General features: G+C 37.0%; 1 protein-coding gene across 11 annotated transcripts in view; it reads right to left on the bottom strand.

Moving 5' to 3' along the window:
• The window catches only part of LOC111012217 (Cysteine proteinases superfamily protein), a 71,057-nt gene that overhangs the window by 34,736 nt on the left and 9,312 nt on the right, over nucleotides 1-27,009 (bottom strand). For 6 of the 11 annotated variants that reach the window (XM_088122576.1, XM_022286281.2, XM_088122567.1 and 3 more), the window contains 8 exons: nucleotides 25,640-25,702; nucleotides 25,307-25,369; nucleotides 16,699-16,767; nucleotides 16,436-16,518; nucleotides 15,317-15,508; nucleotides 15,166-15,241; nucleotides 6,561-6,669; nucleotides 5,936-6,010 (listed from right to left, as the gene is read on the bottom strand). In XM_088122576.1, coding sequence (XP_087978702.1) covers nucleotides 5,936-6,010; nucleotides 6,561-6,669; nucleotides 15,166-15,241; nucleotides 15,317-15,508; nucleotides 16,436-16,518; nucleotides 16,699-16,767; nucleotides 25,307-25,369; nucleotides 25,640-25,702 — 730 coding nt within the window. Of the gene's footprint in view, nucleotides 1-5,935; nucleotides 6,011-6,560; nucleotides 6,670-15,165; nucleotides 15,242-15,316; nucleotides 15,509-16,435; nucleotides 16,519-16,698; nucleotides 16,768-25,306; nucleotides 25,370-25,634; nucleotides 25,703-27,009 lie in introns of those variants that run through there. The other 5 variants (XM_088122572.1, XM_088122574.1, XM_088122568.1 and 2 more) reach the window with 4 other exon arrangements.

Raw genomic sequence — 27,009 nt, 5'->3', positions numbered from 1 at the left:
TTTCTCAAGCCTTGTGAGCTTCCTGGAAAATGGAGGAAGATAGGAAATTTTCATTTAAAATTAGAAAAGTGGAGCCCTTATTTTCATAACAGAAGCGAGTTTATTCATGGATATAGAGGTTGGTTAACCATTAAAGACCTACCTTTGTACTACTGGACTCGTTCAACCTTTGAAGCCATTGGACAAAATTGTGGTGGGTTGCTGGAAATTTCTTCAAAGACTCTGAATATGTTGAACGCTTCAGATGCTTTTATCGAAGTTAAACCTAACTTTTGCGGTTTTATCCCAACCACCGTGACTATTGCTGATGAAAAATATGGATCATTCGAAATTAGGATTTCTGGTAATCGTCTTTCACCTCCAATGGCTTCTGTAGATGCAAGCTTGGATTACAAATCTTTAACAAACACTTTGGACATTGATCGCTTCAGAAGAATTTTTGAAGATGAACAGACAGATGCTCTAAGTTTTGAATTGGAAGATGAAGGGTCTCGAGAGAAAGAAGCAATCTTAAATATGGAAACAGAAGCAGAAATTGTGGTGCCTATTTTTGTTCCCGAAGTAGGGGAATTAAATTGTGCAGGTGAAAATTTGACGTTATTTAAGGAAGGTGTTAACCTTATTAGGGAGGCATCATTTGATATTCCAAATCAGGAAGGAGAGATTTTGAAACGCCTGAAGAGAATCTTCACGATTCTAATAAAGAGATTATTAGTATTGAAGAGAGAACAAAGCAAGATGAGGTGGCACAAGAGGATTTGGCTGAGGAAGTTGTGATTGAGAATTTTAAAGACTCATTAAATGTAGGGATACGAAGAATTGCTTCTGAGGGAAATATTAATCAGACAGCTGGAATAATAAATTCAGAAGATGAAGGGGTTTTCATTGAAGAAATAGAAACAGCTATTGAAGTGCAAATGCCTTCTTATATTCACACGATTTCCCCAATTAATGAGCGTTTAATTGGAAAATTGCCAACTAACGGGCGTGATTATAGGGAGGGGATCACGGGGATTTTACCAAACGATAAGGAGGAAAGAAAATCAGATTCTCTAGCAGCCGTTAAGGAAAATTCTCTCTGCCCAAGTTCAGATACAGTGACTTTGCCGCCAAGGAAATTTATTCCAGCTTTACCCTTTCATTTTTCGAGAAGAAAATCTTCTGCAAGGTTAAACAAGGGCATGGATTCTCTAAACAGTATTGGGATTGCTCCTTTAAGGCTAAACTTGGAATATGCTTTTATTGATGAAAGAGAATGTAATCAATTAGAGGAAATTGATTCGTCAAAAAAATATATTTCTCCTAGAATTAAGGAGTTTTGCCCTCTCAATACTGAAAAGTCTTATTTCATTTAGAAAAATAATGATCTCACAGCCACAAGGAAAGAATCATTGAAGGCTAACTCATCTCTTACATTGGGCTGCATTAATTCTACAAACGTACAGCTAAGAAATCAAAATGCAGATGGTATATTATCTGATGACGAGGATGGTTTTAATGGAAGCATTAGTAGTCCAGATTCTACTAATGGACCGGATGTCCAAGATACGAGTACTTTTGACTTTTCTAATTATTCTTTTGGAAAAGAATTCAATAATCTTTTCGGTATCACAGAGGGTAATGCCGTTAATAACCCTGAAATAATGATGGATCACTCTGTTCCAGCAGATTTCAAGGGAGATAATACAAAATCTTCTTCTGGTGTGCAGATTCCCCCTTATTTTGCGGCTGTAGGGATCTCCTTGTCCCCTGTTAGATCAAAAGCATGACAATACTTTCCTGGAACGCCCGCGGAATAAATGATTATAAGAAGAGACTAAAAGTCAAGAAGACTATTATGAAATCCAATCCAGATGTGGTATTATTGCAGGAAACCAAACATCAACAAATTGATCGGATAATCATCAAATCACTTTGGAGCTCCAAGGATGTAGGTTGGGCATGTTTGAACTCGGAAGGTAAATCAGGAGGTATTTTATCTTTATGGGATGAAAGCAGAATCACAGTATCTGAAGTTCTAGAAGGCACTTGCTCAATCAGTATAACAGTCTCTCTTTCCAATTTGAATAATGTGGTGATAACAAATGTTTATGGCCCAACAGATTACAGAGATAGAAAGCGATTACGGTCCAGGGACATCTCAGGCTTCAGTGAAAAATTTTGGTGCTTGGGTGGTGATTTTAACGTTACAAGATGGCCTTCGGACAGATCTTCAGGGGGACGTATTACCAGGAGCATGAGAAAATTTAATTGTATCATTGAAGAGCTTGACCTTTTGGAGGTTCCCTTATCTAATGGCAAATTCACATGGTCAAGAATGGGAAACGACTCTATACATTCACTTTTGGACAGATTTTTCATATCCAAAGAATGGGATAACTTGTTTAACAACTCACGAGTAAGTAAAGTGGAAAGAGTAACATCAGACCACTTTCCTATTATCCTTGATGCAGGGGACTGCACTTGGCGCCCTTCCCTGTTTCGTTTTTTCAACTCTTGGCTAGAGAATAAAGAGTGCGTTCGCCTAATTGAATCCAAACTTTCGGAGGATCGTTCTTATGGATGGGCCGGTTTTGTGATATCAACAAAGCTAAGGAATCTGAAACCTGTGCTTAAAGAGTGGAATACTCAAAATGACAAGATTCATAAGGAAAAAGAAGAGAAGATTGTGTCTGAGATCAACATCATCGATGCCAAAGATGAGTTACTTGGACTCTCTCCAATAGAAGTTGACAAGAGGTGCTCATTGAAGCATGACTTGCTGAGTTTGTATTTGTCGGAAGAACGAGTGTTGCTGCAAAAATGTAAACTCCATTGGCTTAAAGAAGGTGATGAAAACAGTAAGTTCTTTCATAGATACTTGGCTGCCCGTAAAAGAAAAGCACAGATTTGTGAAATTAAAGATGAGCGGAATGCCTCGCTAGTAAATCAAAGGGAAATTGAAACTGAAATCATGAGTTTTTTTTAGAATTTATACAGTAGTGAGGGGAGTCAACGATTTTCCTTGAAGGGTATTAACTGGAGACCAATTCCTATCCAAAACAGTAGGTGGTTAGAGAGACCTTTCGAAGAAGCAGAGATTTTGAGAGCTGTAAAGAATCTTGGGAGAAATAAGGTTCCAGGGTCGGATGGCTACACGGTCGAATTCTTCATACGTTTTTGGCAACAATTGAAAGGAGATTTTATGAGATTCTTTGAGGAATTCTATAGAAGTGGGCGTATAAATGCTTGCATTAAAGAAAATTTTATTTGTCTCATTCCCAAAAAGGAAAATGTGGAGAAAGTCAAGGACTTCAGACCCATTAGTCACACTACTACATACAAAATCCTAGCAAAAGCTCTTACAGTGAGATTAAAGCATGTAATGCCCAAAACTATCTCCTTAAATCAAAAAGTGCTTTCATTGAAGGAAGGCAAATTCTAGATCTGGTGCTAATTGCAAATGAATTAGTAGATTTTTATAGAACCCAGAAGAAGTGTGGTTGGATCCTCAAACTAGATATTGAGAAAGCTTTTGATAGGGTGGATTGGGATTTTCTTGATGTTGTAGTACACATGAAGGGATTTGGAGGTAAGTGGATCAAATGGATAAATGGTTGCACCCGAGGAAATAAATTTTCAGTATTTATTAATGGGAGGCCGAGAGGAAGAATCCATGCTACTCGTGGACTTAGACAAGGTGACCCTCTTTCACCTTTTCTTTTCCTAATAGTCAGTGATGTGCTAAGCGGTTTACTGGAGAACATTCATGACAAGGGCATCTTTGAAGGTTTCACAATGGGCAGGGCGGGTTTTCATGTTTCTCACCTACAGTTCGCGGATGACACTTTGTTGTTTTGTAAGAAAAATGATGGAATGTTAGAAACCCTCTTCGATACGATTAAAGTCTTCGAGTGGCTTTCGGGTTTAAAGGTGAATTGGGACAAATCCTCCTTGAGCGGGGTCAATATAGACTCCCAAAAAGTTGCTTTGATGGCTGCAAAATTAAATTGTAAAGCTGAATCCTTGCCTATTTTATATCTTGGAATGCCTCTTGGTGGTAATCCAAAATCTGTAGCTTTTTGGAACCCTATAATGGAGAAAGTCATGAAGAAGCTTGCAAGATGGAAAAGGTATCAACTTTCAAGGGGCGGTAGACTCTCTTTGTACATCAGTCCTTGGAAGTATCCCTTTGTATTACTTTTCATTGTTCCAAATGCCGAAAATGATATGTAAGAAATTGGAGAAATGCATGAGGAATTTCTTCTGGGGGGATATTGAAAAAGGTCCTGTGAATCATCTTGTAAGGTGGAATATTGCATCTTTAAATCAAGAAGATGGTGGATTGGGTATTGGCAACCTTACTTCAAGGAATAATGCTTTGTTGGCTAAATGGGGTTGGAGATTCAATGTGGAGCCCTCTGCCTTATGGAGACAAGTAGTGGCCAGTATATATGGAACCGACAATTTTGGTTGGTTCGCTTTTGGGAACAAGACTGGAAGCAATCGTAGCCCTTGGTTTACAATTCAAAAACAGTGGCGCCTAGTGGAGAAACATTGTATCTTCAAAGTTAGAAATGGTGAGCGTATTATTTTTTGGCACCATCGATGGTTAGGGGACTCAATACTAAAAGAACGGTTTCCTGTTTTATTTCGAATTTCTTTGCCCCTTTTATCTCCGTCCGTGAGGCTTGGGATTCATGCTCTTCTTCTTGGAGAATTGAAACAAGAAGAAATCTTAAAGATGAAGAATTTGATGATTATTTAATACTCTTATCAAGTTTAAATTCAATTATCTTGCAAGAGGAGGAAGATTAGTTGACGTAGAGTTTGGAACCTTCGGGGTCTTTTTCGGTTGCTTCTTTATGCAAGCCTAGAAACGCTTCTTTCTTGATGACCAATGATCAATGCTATAGGCTATGGCGGACGGGTTGCCCAAAAAGGGTTAATATCCTTTCTTGAATTCTTATTAATGGAAAAGTCAACACAGGGTTTATATCCTTTCTTGAATTCTTATTAATGGAAAAGTCAACACAGTAGAAGTTCTTCAAAAACAATTACCACATATGCATTTGCAACCATCCATTTGTGTGCTGTGCATGGCAAATTATGAGTTTCAGGTGCACACCTTCTTTTCTTGTCCATATGCAGCAGATTGTTGGCTCTCCTTGCTCCATATGTTCAATATCTCTTGGGTAATGGATGCAGATGTTTCAAAGATTGTTACCCAGCTGATGTTCGGTCCTTTTTTACCTCCTAAAGCGAGCCTTCTTCAGGTAAATGGTGTCAAAGCTATCATCTCGGAGATTTGGTTTGAGAGAAACCAAAGGATTTTTGAGGAAAAAAGAAGACCTTCGGTGGAGTGCTTCAGCTTGTCTAAGTTTAAAGCATCTCAATGGTGTGCTCTATCCAATATTTTTGCTAATTATTCTCCAAACATGATATATGTTAATTGGGGGGCTTTCATTTTCCCTAGTTAGACATACACAGGATGATACTCTGTCTTTTTATTTTTGCTATTCTGGATTGTATCTTTTTATTTTATGTTTTTTCACTCCCTTGGAAGTTTGTATCTTTGAACATTTTATGTTCATTTTCATCTATCAATGAAAAGTTCGTTTCTTGTTAAATAAAATAAAAAAAAATAACAATAAAAACTTAAAAGAAGAAAAAAAATAATAAATAAAGATATTGTGGAACTTGGTGCAATATATATCAAGTTGTGAAATAGGTAATATCTCAATAGATAGGTTATTATGCATGTGGGTTAGGTAGGACCTATTTTAGCACATTTACATCATAAAACGCTACAAAATGACTGACAAAAGAAAAAATGAATGATAGAAACCACGACTGTGTATGATGTAATAATGTGAAAATAAAACATGATTAAAGCCGATGGAAGAATCTTGGAAAAAAGGGAAGAAAAAATGTAGAAGCGAGTGATTCTACTCACTCAAAAAAACAATGCTTTGGGGAAAATACGTCACTCTGTCTCCGAGAAACAATTTCTTCCCAGTCGATCTTGTCACTGTCATAATGTAAAATAAAAAAATAATTACTTTTTATAATGATCTAAACTTTGAAACAAGAAGCTCCCTCTCAGATTAACTAATTCAATTCTGACACAAAATCTCCGTTGTGAGAAAAGCCAAATTATTATATATATGTATATGTAATATTAATAAATCAAACCATTCTATACATTGAACTACCACCAATGCTAGAATTCTAAGTTGTTAGATAAGTAGTATTCAATGTATTCACACTCTCCTAACTTTCATCAACTCAATATGATATTTTTTTATGAGAAACCAAGCTCTCAATATGATTTAGAAATGATATAGAAATAATAATAATAATAATAATAATAATAATAATAATAATAATAATAATAAGTTGGAAAGTCAATGCCGAAATCTAATATTCAGAATTTTCTATTCCGATATCCCATTGTATTAAGCCATTAAATTAGGTGAATCCAATTGTTTAAGCAGTTTTTTGATATTACATTCAAGAAATAAGAAAAACGATGTCCAAAAAGATTACAAGCTAGACTCAAAAGAAGAAGAAAAACTCACTCATAGTTTGCATTCCACAAGTCATTGTATTTGAGATTCAATGATCTGATTGCTTTTTCCCTTTCAGACCAAAGAGGGTCGCAAATAGAAAACTTCACTGGCTCTATGCCTGCACATATGTTAAGAAAGTCAGAGAAACAATGTCACCTCAAAACATATAGGCCATTTTTAAAGTCAAAACATCAGATAACACATACCCTGACATAGAGAACACACAAAGAACACACGTGCAAAAAACATCTAGAAATAGAACTATCCATGGACCAACAGATTATCGTGAAAGAAAATATCTATGGTCTGAAGTTCGTGACTTATCCTACTATTGTAACTATGCTTGGTGTCTTGGTGGCGATTATAACATCATATAATAAGAGAGATCCTCAGGAGGAAGGAGGAAGAATTACTAGAGACCTGAGAAACTTCAACAACATCACTGAAGAGTTGGATTTGTTGGAGATTCCCTTGTGAAAGGACAGATTTACTTGGACCAAAATGGGCGTGTTCTCCATTTTTCTGAACAAAAAAACTTCTAATTGAAATAATGAAAGGATAATACAAGTGTTCAAGGATACAAACTCTCGAAAGAGTGAAAAAAGAATGAAAAAAGGAAAATACCAAAACAGAATTTCAAGGAATTAATAAACTCTCCTCAGTTAGCATTAATAAGAGAGGCAAAATAGTGCAAAAAAGAATCAACAAGAGAACACCAATGTGAAGCTTTGTACATAGCTGAGTAGAAACTTTCAACATACGACCTTTGCTTGCCTTCGAACAACCTTGAGTTCCGTTCAATTGTTCTCTTTTACACCGTTTTTTGGTGTCAATGATGTGGAATACACTTTTTTGTCAACTCAAGAGCCTCTAGAGCAGAATTACTTCTGATCACTTTTCAGTCTTATTAGAGGCAGGGGAGTTCTCGTGGGGACCTAGTCCCTTTTGATTCTTCAATTCTTGGTTGCGTGACAAAAGGTGTATCAATTTTATTCAAACTCACCTAGCAACCAATGTATCATATGGTTGGGCCGGCTTCACCTTAGCTTCCAAGCTTAGGAACCTAAAGGCACTCCTCAAACAGTGGCATGCGCAATAGGAGAAAAAGAAGAAGGCGAGCGAAAGGAAGATTCTTGAAGACATTCTCACTATTGATAATTTGGAGGAGTCTATTGGCATTTCAGCAGTAGAAAGGGAGATGAGGTGTTCTTTAAAGACTGATCTTTTAAGCCTATATATAGTAGAAGGAAGGAATCTAATCCAAAAAAGCAAACTCCATTGGTTGAAAGAAGGGGATGGAAATACTGCTTTCTTCCACAAATATTTGGCAGCTAGGAAACAGAAGTCCACGATTTTATGAATTAATGGATGAAAAGGACTCCGTAGTCACGCAAGGAGAGGTAGAAGCTGAAATTATCAATTTCTTTGATAAGTTGTATACAAAAGAACAATCCACGAGATTTTCGCCAAGAAACATTGATTGGCGCTCTATTTCCAACCAAGATTGCTTGTGGTTAGAAGGGCCTTTTGATGACGAAGAAATATGGTCGCCTTTGAAAAGTCTTGGCAAGAATAAAGCTCCTCGCCTAGATGGGTTCACCTCTGAATTTATTCTGAAATATTGGCAGCAACTAAAGGGTGACTTTCATGGTTATTTGATGAGTTTTACAGAAACAGCCACATCAATAAGTGTCTCAAGGAAAACTTAATTTGTTTAATTCCTAAAAAAGGGGTTTCGGCGAAAGTAAAAGACTTCATGTCTATAAGCCTTTACTTTCTCCATATAAAGTAATAGCAAAGTCTTAGCGAATCTCATTAAAAAAGTCCTACCTTCTACTATTTTTGAATCTCAAAGTGCCTCCATCGAAGGTAGGCAAATTCTGAACCTGGTCTTAATTGCAAATGAAGCTGTGGCAAATTATAAAAGTCGTGAGAGAAAGGGTGGCTTCTCGAGTTAGACATTGAAAAATCATTTGATCGTGTGGATTGGGGTTTTCTTGAAGAAGTGCTTAAGCAGAAAGGTTTTGGAAGAAGATAGATTCAGTGATCAATGGTTGTGTGAACTGTGAACCAAAGAAAGAAAATTTACTAACTTCAACTAATTCCTTCAAAAGAATAAAGCAACCTCATTTTATAGGAGGGAGGCTATGGATTGTTTAGTTGTTGATTATTAACCAAAATAACTAAACAAATCTAACCAACTAACTAATCAACAATAACTAGGAGGGAGGCTATGGATTGTTTAGTTATTGATTATTAACCAAAATAACTAAACAAATCTAACCAACTAACTAATCAACAATAACTAGAAGATCTAACTACCTGACTAACTAAAATATACATGGTTAGTTACATCATACGTGCAACCTAAGAGAACATATTTTTGAAGACAGTGTCTCTACTTTCAATATTTTTTGTAGATGTACACACCACACAGCTTCTTGGTGGTGCCTACAAGAAATTCTTTTGAAACTACAATCTTTCCATATTTATGAACAACTAGAAAGCCTTCGTTTAGTTTAGTTTTTTTTGGTGGGGTCCTCTCTGCCCAGCCCTTAGTTTGTTCCTTCTTTCTTCCTGGTGTTATATACATGTTTCTTATTAGGAAGAGAAAGAAAAATAAATAAATAAATAAATAATACAGCCAAATAAAATAAAAATATCAACAACTAATATTTTCAACTTGTTGGCTCATAAAGAGGCAAAAGAGATAACTCAATATTTCAATCCAACAAACATGTTTCAACAATTTTCCTACGCTGTGTTGTAACTGAATGAGGAACATGCCTGAAGTTTCAAATCTTCCAAGAATTTCTAATCTTTGGTACCTCCAATAAAACAAATCAAGAACAATCATTGTCAAACATGATCACAGTTGCATTTCTTGTACACTAGAATTCCCCTTGCCTCATCCAGTTTGAAAACTGAAAATCTAGGTAACACAGACACGCTCCGACACTCGTCCAGCACGTGTCCTTAAATTTTTTTCTAAATCTGACATGCTGACGACACATTTGAGACACGTTACAAGAAACTAAAAATAAAAATAAAAATAAAAATTAGCCCAGTAGCACATAATTAAATAGATTTTTAAATTGTAGCCTCATAGCCATTCATGAAATGAGGCCCAGCCCACCAAAAACACTAGGATTTTACCTTTTTTTTATTTTGAATCTTTCTCCTCCCACTCCCAAGTTCTCTTTTTTTTTTCTTTATCTCGATTTCTTATTTCTTCTCCATCGACCAACAACCATCACTACGGCCTACAGGTTTTCTTTCTTCTCCCACAAAAAATCAACCCAAAACTCACGCCCCCCGAAGTTACATAACATAGGTCAACTAAGAAGAAGATAAAGAAGAAGGAAGCAGAGGCACAAGCGTTGAGAAAGGAGGAGGAGAGGACACGAGGAGAATGAGGAGGAGGTAGCGGGTTGTGATGAAAGAGATAAAAACTAGAGTAGGATCATTAAGTGGAGGAGAGGAGGGCAAGATGAAAATGAGGTTTCCTTTATTATGAGAGAGAAAAATTAAAACTAGAGGTAGGAATAGGATAGAGCACATTGGGAGGCTAAAAAGTTGTCTTTTTAATTGGGAGACGGGAAATGGGTTGTCGACTGGCCCAATTTTTATCATGGGAAGGAGGAGCACATAGGGGAGGATAAAAACTAAAAAGTTGTTTTTTAATTGAAAGGTCTTATGGGTAGAAGGGGCACATATACAGCTTTTTACATATATATATATATATATATAGATTAACATGCCTCCAACGTGTCATATCATACTTTTTTTTTAAATTGACATGTCGTCGTGTCGTATCCATGTCTGTGCTCCTTAGTTGGATATTACCATTTTTAAGTTCTTTTTTAACAAGAAACGAGATTTTCATTGATTAATGAAAAAATCATACAATGTTCAAAGATACAAACCCCAAAAAGAGTGAAAAAGAGATAAAAAGTAGAATGTAAAATACAGAGCCTAAAGAGGAAGAAAAGCTTCCCAATTGTCGAAAATGATGGAGGAAGAATAGTGTGAGAACAAATCCGAGAAGGAACACCATTGGGAAGCTTTAAATTTAGCAAGTTCGAAACATTCGGAACGGTCTTTCTTCTTGTCATGGAAAATATATGGGTTACTTTCAAACCATAACTCCGAAATAATGACTTTGATTGCATTAATCCAAAGAGATTGGACCTTGGGGAGGGAGAAAGAACAAAAGAATAGTTGCTGAATGTTGCTTTTGGTGTCAGCAGAGAAGACCCAAGACATTAAACAGCTGGAGTAGAGACGACAAGCAACTTGATGCAAAAGAGTAATGGAAGAAGATGTGTTCTTCCGTCTCACTACTAGAATAACAGAGGCACCAAAGACTGTAAATGGAAAGTGGCTAGCTTTCTTTGCAATGTTTCTGCTGTATTCAAATGCCCATTAAGGAGAATCCAAAAAAGAATATTAACCTTTTTGGGCAAGAAGATTTCCAGACCCGAAAATAAAGCCTTTTGAAGGTGGTCACTTTTGCAAGATCATAATATAAGGAGTTTACTAAAAAACTCTGTGAGGCCTCAAGATTCCAAAGCAATTTATCTTCCCCACAGTAATGGACATTGATCTCAAATGAGATAGTAAAGCTACAAGTTCATCAAACTCATAATCTTTAAGACCTCTTCTAGACTTAATGTCCCAAGAGGAGGATGAAAAGTCCCAATTTTCCCAAACTGAGCTTGAGGGGAACTGCACCACCGCAAAAAGGTGTGGAAAACAGCTCCAGATAACCAAATCACTATGCCATAAGTCCAGTCAAAAAAGAACACTTACAATGTTTAATATAGCATGGAAAACATCAATGATTATATTAATAGACTGGGAGCACGCAACACAAAAATAATCAAGCCCCGACATGTCCTGTTGGTTCCTCTAACCGTGAAAAATATTAATTTTTAATTCAGTATAATACAGGAATACGTTCCTAAATATTATTTCAAAATCTATCTACTAGACCGATTGGAATACATCCAGATGCAAGCATATAATCACCCCTCTAAGATTCCAAGATAAGAAATTTGTATTTTAAATATAATATCAAAAAAGAAACAAGTTATATCGCATTTGTATTTTAATTTCACCAGGGAAGACCATCTTGGGAGGATATTACCTATCTGGTGTCTTTCTACTTTTATCTGAGCATTTCTATAATTATCCTCTATTTTGTCGACTTACCAAACTAGTAGTCCTTTTAGTAATCCTCCCTTTTAGTCCTTGTATATTCTTTTATATACTACTATTTAGTTCCCTAGTGAAAAGCTTCGCAGTTTTTTTGCCAAAAAAGAAAGCAGTATTTTCGAGGCGCAAGGCGCACCACAAGGTGACGAGTCCTTTGATCGCCTTGAGGCAAGAGGCGATACAAAGGCGACGCCCGATTGAAGCGAGGCACACCTTAATAAATAAGTAAAAAGTATATATATAGTGCATAAATTACCTTAAAAAAATCAATAACAAAATAGTAAATGTCAACCAGATGCATAAAACAACCAAATCCTATAAGTTTAGTTCCAAATAAAGACAAGCAACATTAAGAAATTCTAGTGTTTGAAATAGAATAAAAATTAAATATAAGTAATCAAAGATCATCATCTTCATCTAAATCTAAATTCTCTTCATCTTGGACGTCCTCACAATCTTCCTTTTCCAATTCTTCTTCTTCGGCGTCATCATCATCACTAACCACCACTTGCACTGATTTTCGAACTCTTGAAGTTGTGGGAGCGGGAGTAGCAGGCGACTTTCCTTTAGATCTTGCATATGTTCTAGTTTGCCTTATGGGCTCTCTAACACCACTGGCCTCGGCTACATCTCCCCATGTGAGGCCGTCATCATCAAAGACCAACTCATTTTCTTCTTGACCATCTTCTTCTCGAGTGTTCCTATCAACCATTCATTACTTTCGTCAATATGATCCAAAGTAATTGGATCAAGTTGGTCTTGTAGAGTGTAGCGCTCTTTTAAGTGCTTGGTTATATTTTATATAAACCAAGTCATTAAGACGCTTTTGCTCTAACCTGTTCCTCTTCTTGGAATGAATCTACAGAATTATTAACGAATGTAGAGTCAAAACAAAAGTGGATTTTTCAATCTTCAATTAACAATGGAAAAACCAAATTATTCTCACTTACGTGTTCAAAAACACTCCAATTGCGCTCAAAGCCAGAAACGTTGCACGTTAGACTAAGGACTCTCATGGCTAACTTTCCAATCTTCTCCACCATCCCATCTAAGAGTTGAAAAATCTTTTCTCCAGTTTTGATGCATGAAGATGCATCGATGGATTCCATAAACAACGTTCCAACAGATGAATGAACTAAAAAGTTGATTAGTGTCCTATCCCTCCTATCAGTCCACCCATCTGACATCAGCGAACAACCATTTCTCTTCCATTCTACCTCATGATCGCCCATCATATTTTTTGTGTACTGTACTTCTTTTTTCAAGTACGTTACACGAGCTTCATGATAAGAAGGAGGTATCAAACCAGGGCAAATTGCCCCACAGCTTCTAGCATCACTTCAAAACTTCTCAAGCGAATAGTATTTAGAGGAATACCTGCTTGATATATCCAACGCGTGATGAATTGCACTGTAGCATCTCTCCCTTCTTTATCATATTTTTCAGTAATAGTTGATTGCTTCAACCTCTTCAATCGATTTCTATCATCAACAACTTTTCCAGGATGTTGATAAACAAATTTATCTATTGGCCCCTTTGGTCGCGGTGGTTTTAACACTGATCTACTACAAGAGTTACCACTTCCTCCTCCACTTCCACTTCCACTTCCTCTCCCTCTCCCTCTCCCTCTCCCTCTCCCTCCTATACTACTCAAATTATCACCTGTGTTTATTCTTGTTCGCTTGTTCATTGGGGTTGATGTTGATCCACTACCACTACCACCAACTACTTCCATCTCATCTTTATCATCTTCTTCAATCAAAGTTAAATCTTCATACGTTGGGAGGGCATTACTCTCTTCCGTTCTTAATTTTGTTCTTGTTTGATACTCCTTCAATTCTTCTCTCACATTAGTTGGGCATTTCAAACATGCCCTTACATTTCGATTTCCCCCAACCAAATGGTTTGTTGCTCGACAATTGGCAGACTCCACCTTTGGTAATTTTTCCACAAAACATGCATTTGCACGTGTTTGTATCTTTCGGATCATCCAATATGATGTATTGCCAACCGGGATTCTTGCGTTTGTTTCCACCTTCTTCCATCCTAATATAATTCAAATTTGGAAGATAAAAAAAAATGTAAAGGAAAGAGTCACTATGAAGTGTGAACAAAGCCAAAGATTTAGAAAACTTTTGTGTGAAATAAAAGAGGAAACGAAAAGGAGTAAATGAGATATAAGAATTAAAAAAATATATAAAAATAAAATAAAAAACCTACGAAATTTGGACTATCGGAGTGAGCGGCGGCGGCAACGAAGGAGGAGGCGGCGGCTGCGACGGTAGCAGACGGCAACGCCGGTTGACGACAGTGGCGACGGCGATGGTCGGAGACGGGGAAGCGGGCGACGGCCGACGGAGATTGATGAAGCCTGAAGGTGAATGGTGAATGTCGTGAGGGAGGGGAGGCAGAGAGGGTTTGTCGCGCGCAGGGGAAGGTTTTCTAAAAAAGAAAACCCTTTAAAAAAAAAGGACAGATCGCCTTGCCTCAGGCGACAGGCGCGCCAAGGCGCCCAAAGGCGAGCGCTCAATTGAAGACGCTCGCTTGGGCTCTCGCCTGAGGCGAGCGCCCGGGTGTGCCTCGAAAACACTGCAAAAAAGGTATATAGCATTCGAGCAAAGCTAAATAGGCCAATTACATATTTTTATGGATAACCTATAGTGATGTTTAAGAAACAAGACCAAAAACTCAATACACATTTGTAAATGATGAGTACTGAGTCCTCCTCATTGGCCTCATGATCTTCGTAAATGATGAGTACTGAGTCCTCCTCATTGGCCTCATGATCTTCCCCTGAGGACTCATTGGCCTCATGATCTTCCCTTGCAAGTTTCTTAAGATGACATCGTTTCTTCCCTCAAGTTCATCTCAAACTTATCTCTCTCTCAATTGGATGCTTATTTATCCTTTCTTAAGTCCGAGCTTGTCAATATTCGCAAAGGAATGGCTCTTTTTTTGAACCACACCCTATAAGAAAGATGGAGATTCAAGCTTAGCGGGAAAGAGAGCTTGCTGAAGGTATTAAAAATATTCGGGCCAAATATTCCCAGAAGTTTAAAGAGTTATTTCCAAATGATAAGGATGTCTTCGTCAATGTTATTGTTGTTAAAGGTTCCTGAAGCTTCTTTTTGAGGTTCATTGCTTTTGGGAGGCTCTATTTGAAAGTGTCTGTTTTGGTCTTTATGTAATTTTATGTGTTAGCAATTTTGCCTCATCTTTTTTCTCTTTTCGCTCCCTTTGGGAGTTTGTATCTTTTGAACATTTTGTTCCTTTTCATTAATCAATTAGAAGTTGTATCTTGTTAAAAAAAATGATGAGTACTCCAAATAAATTTTAATATTAAACACATTCAATATTCTAATTACACATCAAAAAATCGAATTCCAACATACATAACCTGAAATTTCATTTGCATTTCCAGCCCTTGTGGCATTCTTTCCTTTAAGAAGAAGATTCACAATTGCAGTTTCAACCTACATGCGACAAAGAGTTACAAATAGATCTACACAGAAACAGAGAAAAAAAGGAAGGGAAAAAACACATTATACCCTTCTACACCACTCTGATTCAATGCCAACAATGTCAGAGATAGCCCATTGACAGTCAAATGTTCTTTGCCATCCACCATTCACAACTGAACCTTGAAGTTTAATGCAGCTACGAGAAAATATTAACTTTGCTGTTGTACAGCATTGACCTTCATAGATGACAAAATCTGGGAAAATAACTATCACATCATCCTGAAAATTAATATAAAAATAAAAAAGTTATTACAAGCATCCACTTCATTGAAATGAAGTATAGTAAAAAGCCAATTCACAAAATGAAAAAGAAGAAATGACCAAAGTAGAAAATTTCACATTTTCTTCATAACTTCTGATGTCAGGTTCAATCAGAGAACCACCATGTGCAATGGATACTTTTCCTGGACCCTCTTTATCTCATCACCATTTCAAACCCCAATTAGAGAGGATCGCTAATATTAAGGTGCTCTTGAACTAAAAACTCCTTGACTAGTCTCCTCTTAACCCTTCCCTTAGAAGATTACATGACACAACTTTTATTGGGTCATAAGTTGAGACCCCAGCTTGCAGAAGCACACCTCCCCTCATAATTAATAGAATACTTTAGAATCCTCAGCTCCCTAAAGCCCCTCCTAATAGTACCACCCCCACTAATACACCTTCTCCCCACTCCCAATAGTACCACTCCCAATATTAAGGTGCTCTTGAACTAAAAACTCCTTGACTGGTCTCCTCTTAACCCTTCCCTTATAACATTACATGACACAACTTTTATTGGGTCATAGTTGAGACCCCAGCTTGCAGAAGCACACCTCCCCTCATAATTAATAAAATACTTTAGAATCCTCAGCTCCCTAAAGCCCCTCCTAATAGTACCACCCCCACTAATACACCTTCTCCCCCACACTCCCAATAGTACCACCCCACTTAGAAACAGTTGGGAGACCTAGGCTAGCCTAAAGAGAAATTTGGTCCAACAATTTACCTGTTATTAACTTAAATTACTTGTATATAGAGAAAATGACTGAAAAGATAGGAAGTCCAACCCAAATGAAGATTATACAAATTAAATATTTGTTACATTATTAAATTTATACAAAGTCGAGGCAAACTTCAAATTTCACAATAAGTTGGAGTGTCCACCTCATTATTTGCAGCACGAGAAAGCAAAACCACACTAGTCTCAAAAATCTCCCGCTCTTTAAGACCATCTTCAGGTGACCGATCTACAACAAGTGCAACAAAAGATGTTCCCTTATTAAATGTATGTTGTAACCAAAGCGTCAATTAACCCACAGTGCTGCATCTTTCTAGAATATTTTCTTCTTGTCTAATTTAACTATTGAGAGAGAGGATAAAACATAACATAAATTTAATAAGTCAAAAGAACATAAAATTGGGATTACCTACACATGTATCTTCAGAAGCAAGATCCGATGGTCCAGTGCTAATTTGATGACTTGCAGAGTTAGCAACTGAATTGGATGTTCGAACTTCAATTAGACAAACAAATCTAAGAATAAAGAAAGAAAAGTAATATGAATGCATGGAGCGTAGGTGCTACTGGACATCACACATAAAAACTAAACACCAAAAGCTTGCAGTTAACTGGCTAGAATTGTAGAAGAAGAGTAGTTACAAAAGAGAGTATCATTCTTGTTTTTTTCTAAGAAACCGAACTTTTCATTGAGACAAATGAAAACAAAAACAACGACAAGGGCATACAAAAAAAACAGCCCACGAGAAGGAAGCGAGCCTAAAGAAAGGGCTTTCGATCCAAAAGAATCATTCTTGTTCACTTCTAGCAACCACTTTTTTCTTTCATAAGATACTAAATTTCATAGAACTGCACACTTACAAAAAGAGTCCCAGTTAGTAGCACCATGATGAAGTACAAAAATGACTAAAATTTAAGTTAAAATTACTCTGCGTTGTCATATTGAGAAAGAATTACTTTTGCTATTTTGTGGGGTATTTGAATCAAGAGGAACAGTAGAATTTTTAGGAAAATTGAGAGGTATTGGGGGAAATTTGGGAGCGGGTTAGATTTAATACCTCTCTCTGAGTGTCAGTTTCTAAGGCATTTTTTTTATAAGAAACTAGACTTTCATTACAAGAGAATTACAAAAAAAGGGGAGATGAGCTATTCCCCGCTTGCCAAGGAATTACAAAAAAACATCCCAATTGGCAAAGATTTGAGAGACACCATAATTACAAAAGGCTTTATGACTAGCAGCCCACAAAGAGACACAAAGTCTAACATTCTCCCAGAAAATCCTTCTCTCGGTCTCCTGCCCCAAAAAGCATCTTTTCTATTCCTCTCGAACCATAATTTCCAACCAACCCTGCAATACCAAACGACCAAAGGAGATTTGCTTTTCCTTTAAAGAACGTTCCTTTAAACAACTGTAGAATACCATTGGCGGCCTTGTTAGGAAGCACCAGCTTAAGTTAAACGTCTGGAAGAGGTTTGTCCAACAAGTTGAGGCAAAGGGGCAGTTGAGGAGCAGGTGCCATTGATCTTCTTCACTATTCTTGCACAACACACACCAGCTAGGGGAAAGGCACATATTCGGCATCACCTTTTGAATTCTAGAGCAGGTTTTTAGCCTTTCATGCATCATCAACCACAAGCAAATCTTAACCTTCTTAGGGACCTCGACCTTCCATATAAAGTTTCCTTTAAAGTAATTCGCCCTTGAGGCCTCTTGTGAAAGGTTAACCATGTAGGATTTAACCGAGAACATTCCACTATTATATGGACCATATCTTCCATATAATCACCATTTAGTGCTATTCTTTTGGATTGGAGTCCATTCTTATAGGCGGATCCCTTTTTGTCGGGCTTGTTTTTCCTATGCCCCTTGTATATTCTTTCATTTCTTCTCAATGAAAGCTTAGTTTCTAATTAAAAACATCAAAGCTTATCTTCACACCATATAATGGGAAGAGACCATAGTAATCACCAAACAGAACTCTCATGATGACTGGTTTGAGATTTGTTACACGAAAACCCTTAGAGCTAGCCATTTTGTAAAATCTTTGATAGGCATCTTTGAGAGAGACATCCTCGATCCAACGACCTTCCCAAAACAAAATCTTATCACATCTACCAAGCTAACTTCTGTACCAATTTTCCACCAAATGGCAACAACGTTCCAACCTATCATGAGCCTTCTCAAAGCCTAGCTTAATGATCCGCCCTTTGTTCTTTGTGCACCGGTACTCATCCACAACCTCTCGTTCCCAATCAATTTCAAGTCCAAGCTTTGCCTTTTTACTACAAAGGTTGTTTGATTTTGAGATACAGTGAATGAGAGGACCTTTTTTAGCCTAGCTGCCAACACTTTAGCAATAATCTTGTAGATACATGTGACAAGAAAAATGTTGGCCTTGGCCTAGTGGCGAGAGGACCTTTTTTAGCCTAGCTGCCAACACTTTAGCAATAATCTTGTAGATACATGTGACAAGAAAAATGTTGGCCTTGGCCTAGTGGCATTTGTGCGCCTGAGTGGTATTTGGGGGCACAGGTTCGAACCCTTTCGAGCGCTCTATTATACATTTCTATTGAAAAATATACTTGTGACAAGACTAATGGGGCGGAAGTGAGCTCTCATCTTCTTAGGAATCAAGAAATCAAACAGAGATAAGTTTCATCAACGCAAGAGTTTAAGACATCATTTTCAAAAATGTCTTGGAACCATCCCTTTGATGATGTTCCAAGACTTTTTTAAAAACTCGCAAACCCATCCAGCCATGGGGCTTTTCTGGCCCCATACTCATCAATAGTATTTTTTAAATAAGAAGCATGAGTCTATTCAAACAGGAAATAAGAGCCTAAAAGGAGGGGGGCAGATGAGGTCCCCTCCCAGAAGAACTAGATCATCAACAGCATTTTTATCAAAACTGTTGTGAAAGGGAATTCAAATTCCTTTTTTTTTTTAACAAGATACGAATTTCTCATTGAAATAATGAAAAGGAACAATAACGTTCAAAGATACAAACTCTCGAAAGAGTGAAAGAAAGAAACCAGAAAATAAAACAGATAAACTTAACAAGGTATAGTGAAAGCCTTCCAATTAAAACGTATAAACTAGGAGTATAATTCCTAAATGCAAATGATAAATAACACCAATGAGAAGCTTTGAAGTTAGCTAGACCGAAGCGGAGTCCCAGTGGCTGCTATTTCCTTCGAACACTCTGAGATTTCTTTCGAACCAAAGCTCGTAGAGAATAGCTTTTACGGCATTCAGCCACAGAAGATTAGCTTTAGGACTTAGAGATAGCCCTAACATTATCTGATGGACATTCCTTGCTACTGTGTTGCCAAACACCCAGGACATCTTAAACTCCTCGAACAAACATTCCCAGCAATGCCAAGCATAGGGGCAGAAGAAGAATATGTGGATTGAGCATTCCTCATTGTCTTGGCAAGGAGGACAAATAGAAGGCAGGAGAGTATGGCCAGAGAGTTTCTTTCGAAGGACATCGATGGTATTCACCTTTCCATACAGTAGAATCCAAATGAAGAAACTAACCTTCTTAGGGCTCTTAGTTTTCCAAATAGCTTTAAATAGGTCTGTTGGCATAGAGATATCTGGGAGAGACTTGGGAATTGATGCCATTGTGAAGCAACCCGATGGATCCAATGACCATATCCTATTGTCTGGGCTAGTATTGGGAGAATATAAATTTAGCAGTGATAGAATGAGGTGAATTCCTCAATCTCGTCATCTTTCAACGCCCTACGAGAAAGAACTTTCCAAGAAAATGTCTGTGCATCCCAAAATCAGCAAAATGGTTGTATAGCTTCCAATTTCGAGAGATATTGGTCCAAAGGCATCTGAGGCAGCTATTAACCTTTTCCCCCGCCGACCAACCGAACTCCTTTTCCCCGTAAAGACTTGCTACCACCTAACGCCAGAGAGCATTTGTTTCCCTACCAAACCGCCAGCCCCACTTTGCTAACAAAGCGTTGTTCATTCTTGAGAGCCCGCCAACACCCAAACCTCCATTTTCCATAAGTTTGGACGAAATATTCTAGTGAGCAAGATGATTTAGAGCTCCGGAGGATCCACTATTCCATAAAAAAGTTATCATCATTTTTTCAACTTGCTTTCGAACCCCTCTAGGCATTTGGAACAAGGAGAGATAATAGAGAGGAACCTCGACATATACTCGTTATTAAATGGTAAATTCACTTGGTCAAATGGAAGGAATAGCCAATCTTACTACTTAGAAATAGTTTTTTTGCTTCTACAAAATAGAATAAATTGTTTAAAAATGAGAACCAGCACCTTTCAGATTTTCTAATAGATGGTCAGGATTAAAGGAAGGGATCAAAGTGGTTGAAGAAAGTTGGGAGGAGGAGGAGGTTATTAATGGATTGGTTCTACTCTTCCAAAAATTAAAGATATCAAAAGAGAAATTACAGAAATGGAACAGATTTTTGCACAGATAAATGAGTAAGGAAGAAGTTGTAGACAAAGAAATAGAAGAATTTTTTAAAAAAGGAGAATGAATATCTTGAATAGTGATGAAAGAATGGAGAGACGAAAAGCTAGAAAGAGTTTTTTTTTTTATATTGTGAAATCAAAGGGTTAGAGGAGGAGATGGAAATTTTTGTTCTTTCATAATTTTCCCAAGATCTTAAATGCAAGGAGAAATTTTATCTTAGAACTTAGCTCGAGGGGATATGCCACTCATTTCAAGGAAGACCAAGAAATGAAGAAAATACCAGAAATGATGAAGCTCACCAATGGAGAACCAAATTAGGGCTCCATATTTGTTTCCAAATGTTCTTATTTCTCACTCATAGAAACGATGGACCTTGCCCCTCTAGGTCATGTTAATGTAGGGGCATTTTAGTTGATTGATATAAGGCAGGATGTTGCCAAGTTTTGCTTTATTTTGTTATCTACCTGGATATAATAGAAGTACATCAAGTGTCATTAATTTTTATATTTTATCTTTTCTTTGATTTTTGTTTTTTTTTAACAAGAAACAAACATATAGAAAAGAAGAAAATTTTCAAGGATACAAACTCCCAAAGGAGTGACAGAAAAAGAGAACGGGCCAAAGTAGAAAAGAGTAGAAAAGAGGCTCAACAGAGAGCATTACAATCAAAATAAGAACAATAATTAAATTTTAAATTTTAGTTATTTAATACAATTTCGAAAGCATATATTCATTTTATACTGAATAATTTTTACACCTTACCATCAATGATTTTTTTAGATAAAGAAAAAAATTGTATATTTTTTCAACCAGAAACAACTATTCATTGATATATGAAAAAGAAAAAGTTCAAGATACAAACCTTAAAGGTGTGAAAAAAGAAGAGAGAGAAGAAGAGAAAAGTAACGAAGAATTAGCACAACAAGAGCAATACAAGCTCGAAGAAGATAAAAAGCATTCTAAACCAAAACTCAGAAAAACTGCTTTCTATAGAGCTTGAAGCAGTGTTTTCGAGGCGCACCCAGGCGAGCGCCTAAGGCGAGGGGCGAGGCGATTTCGCCTGAGTGCGCCTTGAGTGGTGCCAGGGTGACCGCCTTCAACCGGGCGCTCGCCTTGGTGCGCCTCACTACGCCTTGGCGCGCCCTCGCCTTATGGCGAGGCGAGCGCCTGGTTGAAGGCGGGCACATCAAACTTTTTTTTTTTAAATCAATTTAACTCAATAAAAACCCACCTCATAACGAAAATAAACAAAAAGAGAACGAAGAGTTTAAAAAAGAAGAAGATGAAGAGAGGAGAAAACCAGAACTGTAGGAGATAAGAAGGGAGATAATAGAGATGGTAGAGTTGAAGGAAGAAGAAAATTTGAGGTAGAGCATGTTGAAGAAGAAAAGCTTGAGGAGGAGAAGAGCTTTTCTTTTTTTGTAGAGTACGAGAAGAAAAAATTGAGGGCAGTACTAAAGAAAGAAAAGTTTGAAGGCAACACATTTTTCTATGTGCTTGCTAGCTGTCAAATAGTATTTTTGTGTTTCCCATAAACACAGCTATTTATTATAAATACGGTTTCCATAAATACAACTATTTCTATTTAATTCTTTAGCATTATTGAACTATTTTTTTACCATTTATTTTAAATACAATTTTCTCTCTGCTTCTTTTTTCTTTAATTTGAATATTTTTATTTTTCTCAATTATTTAAATTAATTTTTATTTGAATATATATATATATATATTTTTTTTTTAATTTTCACATTTTATTGAATATTTATTTATTTTACATATAAATTATTAATAAATATTATTTATTAAATATTTTATTCAGTGTGCCTCGCTTCACTCAGGCCTCGCCTTTTTATCGCCTCTCGCCTTGAAGTGCGCCTTGCGCCTTGAAAACACTGGCTTGAAGAACCAAACGAATTCTAGAGCCAACGACCGCATGAGGGAAAAAACTTTCCTTAGCACCAAAAGCAAAGACCAAACTCCAAAAAGAACCAAGTAGAAGCTAGTACACAAGAACTAAACCGCAACCGAAATGCTAACAAGGGGTAATCACCAAAAACTAAGCCTCAATGTTAGTCTTCAAAAAAACCTCCAAATATAAACCACCATATGCCAACCGGCACGCCGAAAAGAATATTTAAAAACCTCACCATCCAAACTAAAACTGAAAGCTTTGAAAATTGCAAAAGGCTTAATAAGAGAGAACATTTTAGCTTTCTAAACAACTTAAAACTCAGTGGACAGATTCAAATGGGACAAGAGTAATCCCCCTCCCTTCAAAACAGAAAGGAATGGTTGTTTGTTGTGGAAGATCCAACTTCTCATCTTTTTTTGCCCATTAAATAAAATCTGAAAATCTTCATCAAAGGATCATCTTTCGGTAATCGGTATTCTTCATACCACGTGGAAAAGGGTTGCCTTTTAACTTTTGGTTCAGAATAGCTTCTGCATTTATTTCTTGAAAATCAGTAGGACCAATAATGTCTTTTTCTTTATCAATTTCCATGACTTTTCTAGCCAGAGGAGTACTTAACTGACTTGCCAGAAACTTTTCAAAATCAGAGGCAACTGAAGCGCGAGGGTCAATTGTAAGCCGCTTTTCTAGGCTATCCTTCTTAATAAACTCTTTGCCAAACTAAAACTCTTGATCTGTCAAAACTTCTTGCAGTCTTTTAAAGTCCAACGAGTTAGGGGAATCAGCAATCGACGTAGTCTTGGAGAGTTGGACAGAGGAAGAAGACAACCTGGTAGCCTCATTTATGGCAACCCCACTTGTACCTCAAACACTCCACATTTCATAGTTATCTCAATAGAAGCCAGAATAAAGCTACAAACATTCTTCTCGATTTGGATGAGAGCTGCTCAACAATCTAACAGATTTAAGGTTGTTTAGGGTTGTTGAAGAGACTTTTTTCAAACCTCCCAGATGAGTTCCAATGGCCTGGCCTTAAAGCATCGCAAATTCCAGAGCTCTAAAGGTACAAGTCACAAATTTTCACCCACCCACCAAAACAAACCATCACTTCCTTCCTGCCATGTTCTTTAAGATTCTATTTTTCCAACTTCACATATGAAATCCATCATGCACCATTTACCATTGAGTCAATCAGAGTTCAAAGGTCTTCCACCTCCGAATCTAAACAAAGTTGTATTTGCCAAGAAGGGGTTGACTTGACAATTTTCCGAGAAGACACTTTTGAGGAAAGCAGAAATTGCCTTCCAAATATCTTGAGCACAAAACCTTGAAATAACCATGGCGTTATCCTAATTCGTTTCCACAACTTCGGATTCCTTTTGGACCCAATAAGAGTTGCTCCATTTGCCAAAGCTTCGCTGCTTGGCCAAAGAGCAATTTCCCTCGTAAATCTCATCCTCTACGATAGGTGTAGCATCATGAAGGAATCTTTTAGCATATCCCACCATGAAGGAATCTTTTAGCATATCCCAGAAGAGTTACTGGTGTAACTCCAAAGAGAGAATTTTATTAAGAGTGATAAGATACTAAACTAAGGGGGAAACTTGCTATTTATAAGCAAGGAAGCAGAGAAGGTTTTAATTAACCAACCTGACTAACCAACTAACTAACCAATCTGAATAACAAATAACTAACCAAGCCAACTAAACAAACAACATAACTAACCAATCTGAATAACAAATAACTAACCAAGCCAACTAAACAAACAACAGAACTTCTAACTACATCAGTTACCCAACCTTTTTTCCTAAACCCAAAAGGCATTGATATGAATTTTGTCCACCCGATGTGGAACCAAACGACACATTCCAAAAATCATCCATGCAAGAATCTCTTTTTCTGAAGTCGAGAAGTTCCATTCCCATAACTTGCATAAGGAACCTTAAATGAAGTGGGAAGCATAGCAACTCATCCAAAGCCTTCTCAAGCCATTGAAGCTTGGAAACTTGAAGAGAAATTTGAACATTCTTCATAGAGTTTTTGATGAAAAAGCAATGATTATCACACCAACTCCAATAGTAATTGTTTGTTACGCTACAACTTCTCAAGTCTATATCCAAACTTGAATGAAAAAACATAGTCCAACAGAGGAAGACAGAACCCTAGGATGAAGAACAAAACCGAAAAAGCCAAGAGGAAGACAAATTGATCCAAAACTACCCCTGACGGCGAAGAAGACGCTAAAGTTGGAGGAAAGATGTCAGACGACGACAGTCGAAGAAGCATCAGCAATGGAGATAGGTTCAGGTTTCAGGTTAGGGTTGCAACTGGAAGAGGCAAAGTTAGGTTTCGGGTTAGGGTTACGACAGGAAGAGGCAAAGATGGACGGACGGCGAAGATAAAGGTAGTGTTTGGGTTAGGGTCGCAACGTACAGCAAAGGCGGAGGCGGACAGCAGCGATAGAGATAGGGTAAAGGTTCGTTTGGCCGACGACAAAGGCAGGATTACGGTAGGGTTCATAAAAATATTGTATTAATTAAAAAACAAGGAATGGTTATTATTAAACTTTAAAATACACATGCAACAATTGTGAGTACTAACTAGTGAGAATAAAAAACAACACAAAATTCAGAACATATCCTAACCTTTAGAATTGATGCGAGTGATCTCGTAGCTAGCACTTTCACAGGAACTATCAGTGTCGGCACCTTTTTCAATTGAAACAGATGTAAAGAAGGAAAAAAAATTTCAAATTCCATGCATATCACAATAGATATCGCTAACCATGGAGTCAAACCATAAGAAGGAAAGGAAGGGACGGAAAAATATCTGATACACATGCACATACAAAATGTATTAAAGGAAAAAGAACAAGACAAAAGGTGATTGATGATATCAACAAGGAAAACAGAAAATGAAATATTAAGAAACAATAAGTCAGCTCTAAGAAAATGAACCAAAAAAAATTATTACCTTACCTTCGGCATCAATATCAATGAGTTCAATGCTAACATTTCCCAAACTTTCAGCACCTTTTGCAACTGGATTGAAGGCACAAGAAATAGTTCAGACAAACGCATTTAATATAGTAGAGACTGATATATATTCCAAAATTATGCATACACATGTTGCATTGAGAAGTTTGATCCTATTCTTACCAACATATTACACAAAGCAGAGGCTCTCAGCGAACTCTAAAAAAACTGTGGTCATAAAACTTGTCATACACCACATCCATCAATAATCACGGCGTGTCAACATTGTCGTGATTTTGAGGTTAATCTTTTGGGGTTATTTGAGAGTTATCAAAAACATTGCTAAAGATCAAGACTTCCATGGAAGGGCCAAAAATGATGCAGTGTGCGGTAGATATCATGAAAGGTCTCGTGTCAGATGATTTTTCAAGAAAGCTTAGAAGGTGTCGTGGTGAAAGGTTTATGTAGTTGTCCCTATATTGCTTCAATGTCCTGCTTCTTCTTTCTCCAGAGTCTGGTTGTTGTTCTTTCTATACCACTGATATTTTGAAGCTTTGTTTCTTTGCTCTCTTCAACGGTTAAAAGTTGGGTAATCCGAATGATTTTGAAGTTTTGAAGCCAATAACAGAGCTTGCATACCCCTTATTTATGTTCGCCGGTGTATTTAGGTTTTTTGTTGGTTTCTTCCAAGAGTGGTTGTTCTTTGCTTGATTCTCTTTGGAGTATCTGTTTTAAGGATTTTATCCCTCAAGCTTTCTTCAGTCAGACCTTTAAAGATGTGTTTGTGGAATCTTCTTTTGATCTTCTTTCGGTTCTCCATGCTTAGTCATGAGAGTTCCTTCAACACTGTCCCTTGGTTCTACCATGCTTAGTAGCACGCCATTTGCAAAGTTCCTTCTGCATTGTCCCTTGGTTCTAAATGTTGTTTATCTTTGTTGTGATTGTATTGCTCATGTTGAGCTTTCCCTAAGGATTTCGGCTATTTGTTTTCTTCTTTCACCCTTATGGGGTTTGTATCTTGAACATTTTTTGTATTTTTCCTTTCCATATATCAATGAAAAGTTGTTTCTTGCTCCAAAAAAAAAAACATTATCGTGATTATTGATGAAACTTACTTGTAAAATACTTTTTAGTTTTGAAGTTGCCAAACTAAATGAACATAATTCACGACCCATATAGTTTCATTGCAATGTTAAAATTCTAATAGTTATTTGAGATATCATGTATGTTTAAGATCAATAGAATATTTGATGTCTAGTAACTCTAACTACAATATCATCGAGCATGGTCATTTATGCTGAGAAACAATTCAATATCAACGGGATATAATAAAATTGGTATGTTTTATTTTCTATTAACACAGTATTGCAACA

Source organism: Momordica charantia (assembly GCF_013281855.1).
Source record: "Momordica charantia cultivar OHB3-1 chromosome 4 unlocalized genomic scaffold, Mcharantia_2.0 BLBB01000004.1, whole genome shotgun sequence".
Classification (NCBI taxonomy): Eukaryota; Viridiplantae; Streptophyta; class Magnoliopsida; order Cucurbitales; family Cucurbitaceae; genus Momordica; species Momordica charantia.
Note: the sequence above shows the minus strand (reverse complement) of the source record. Positions and strands in the feature narration are given on the sequence as shown.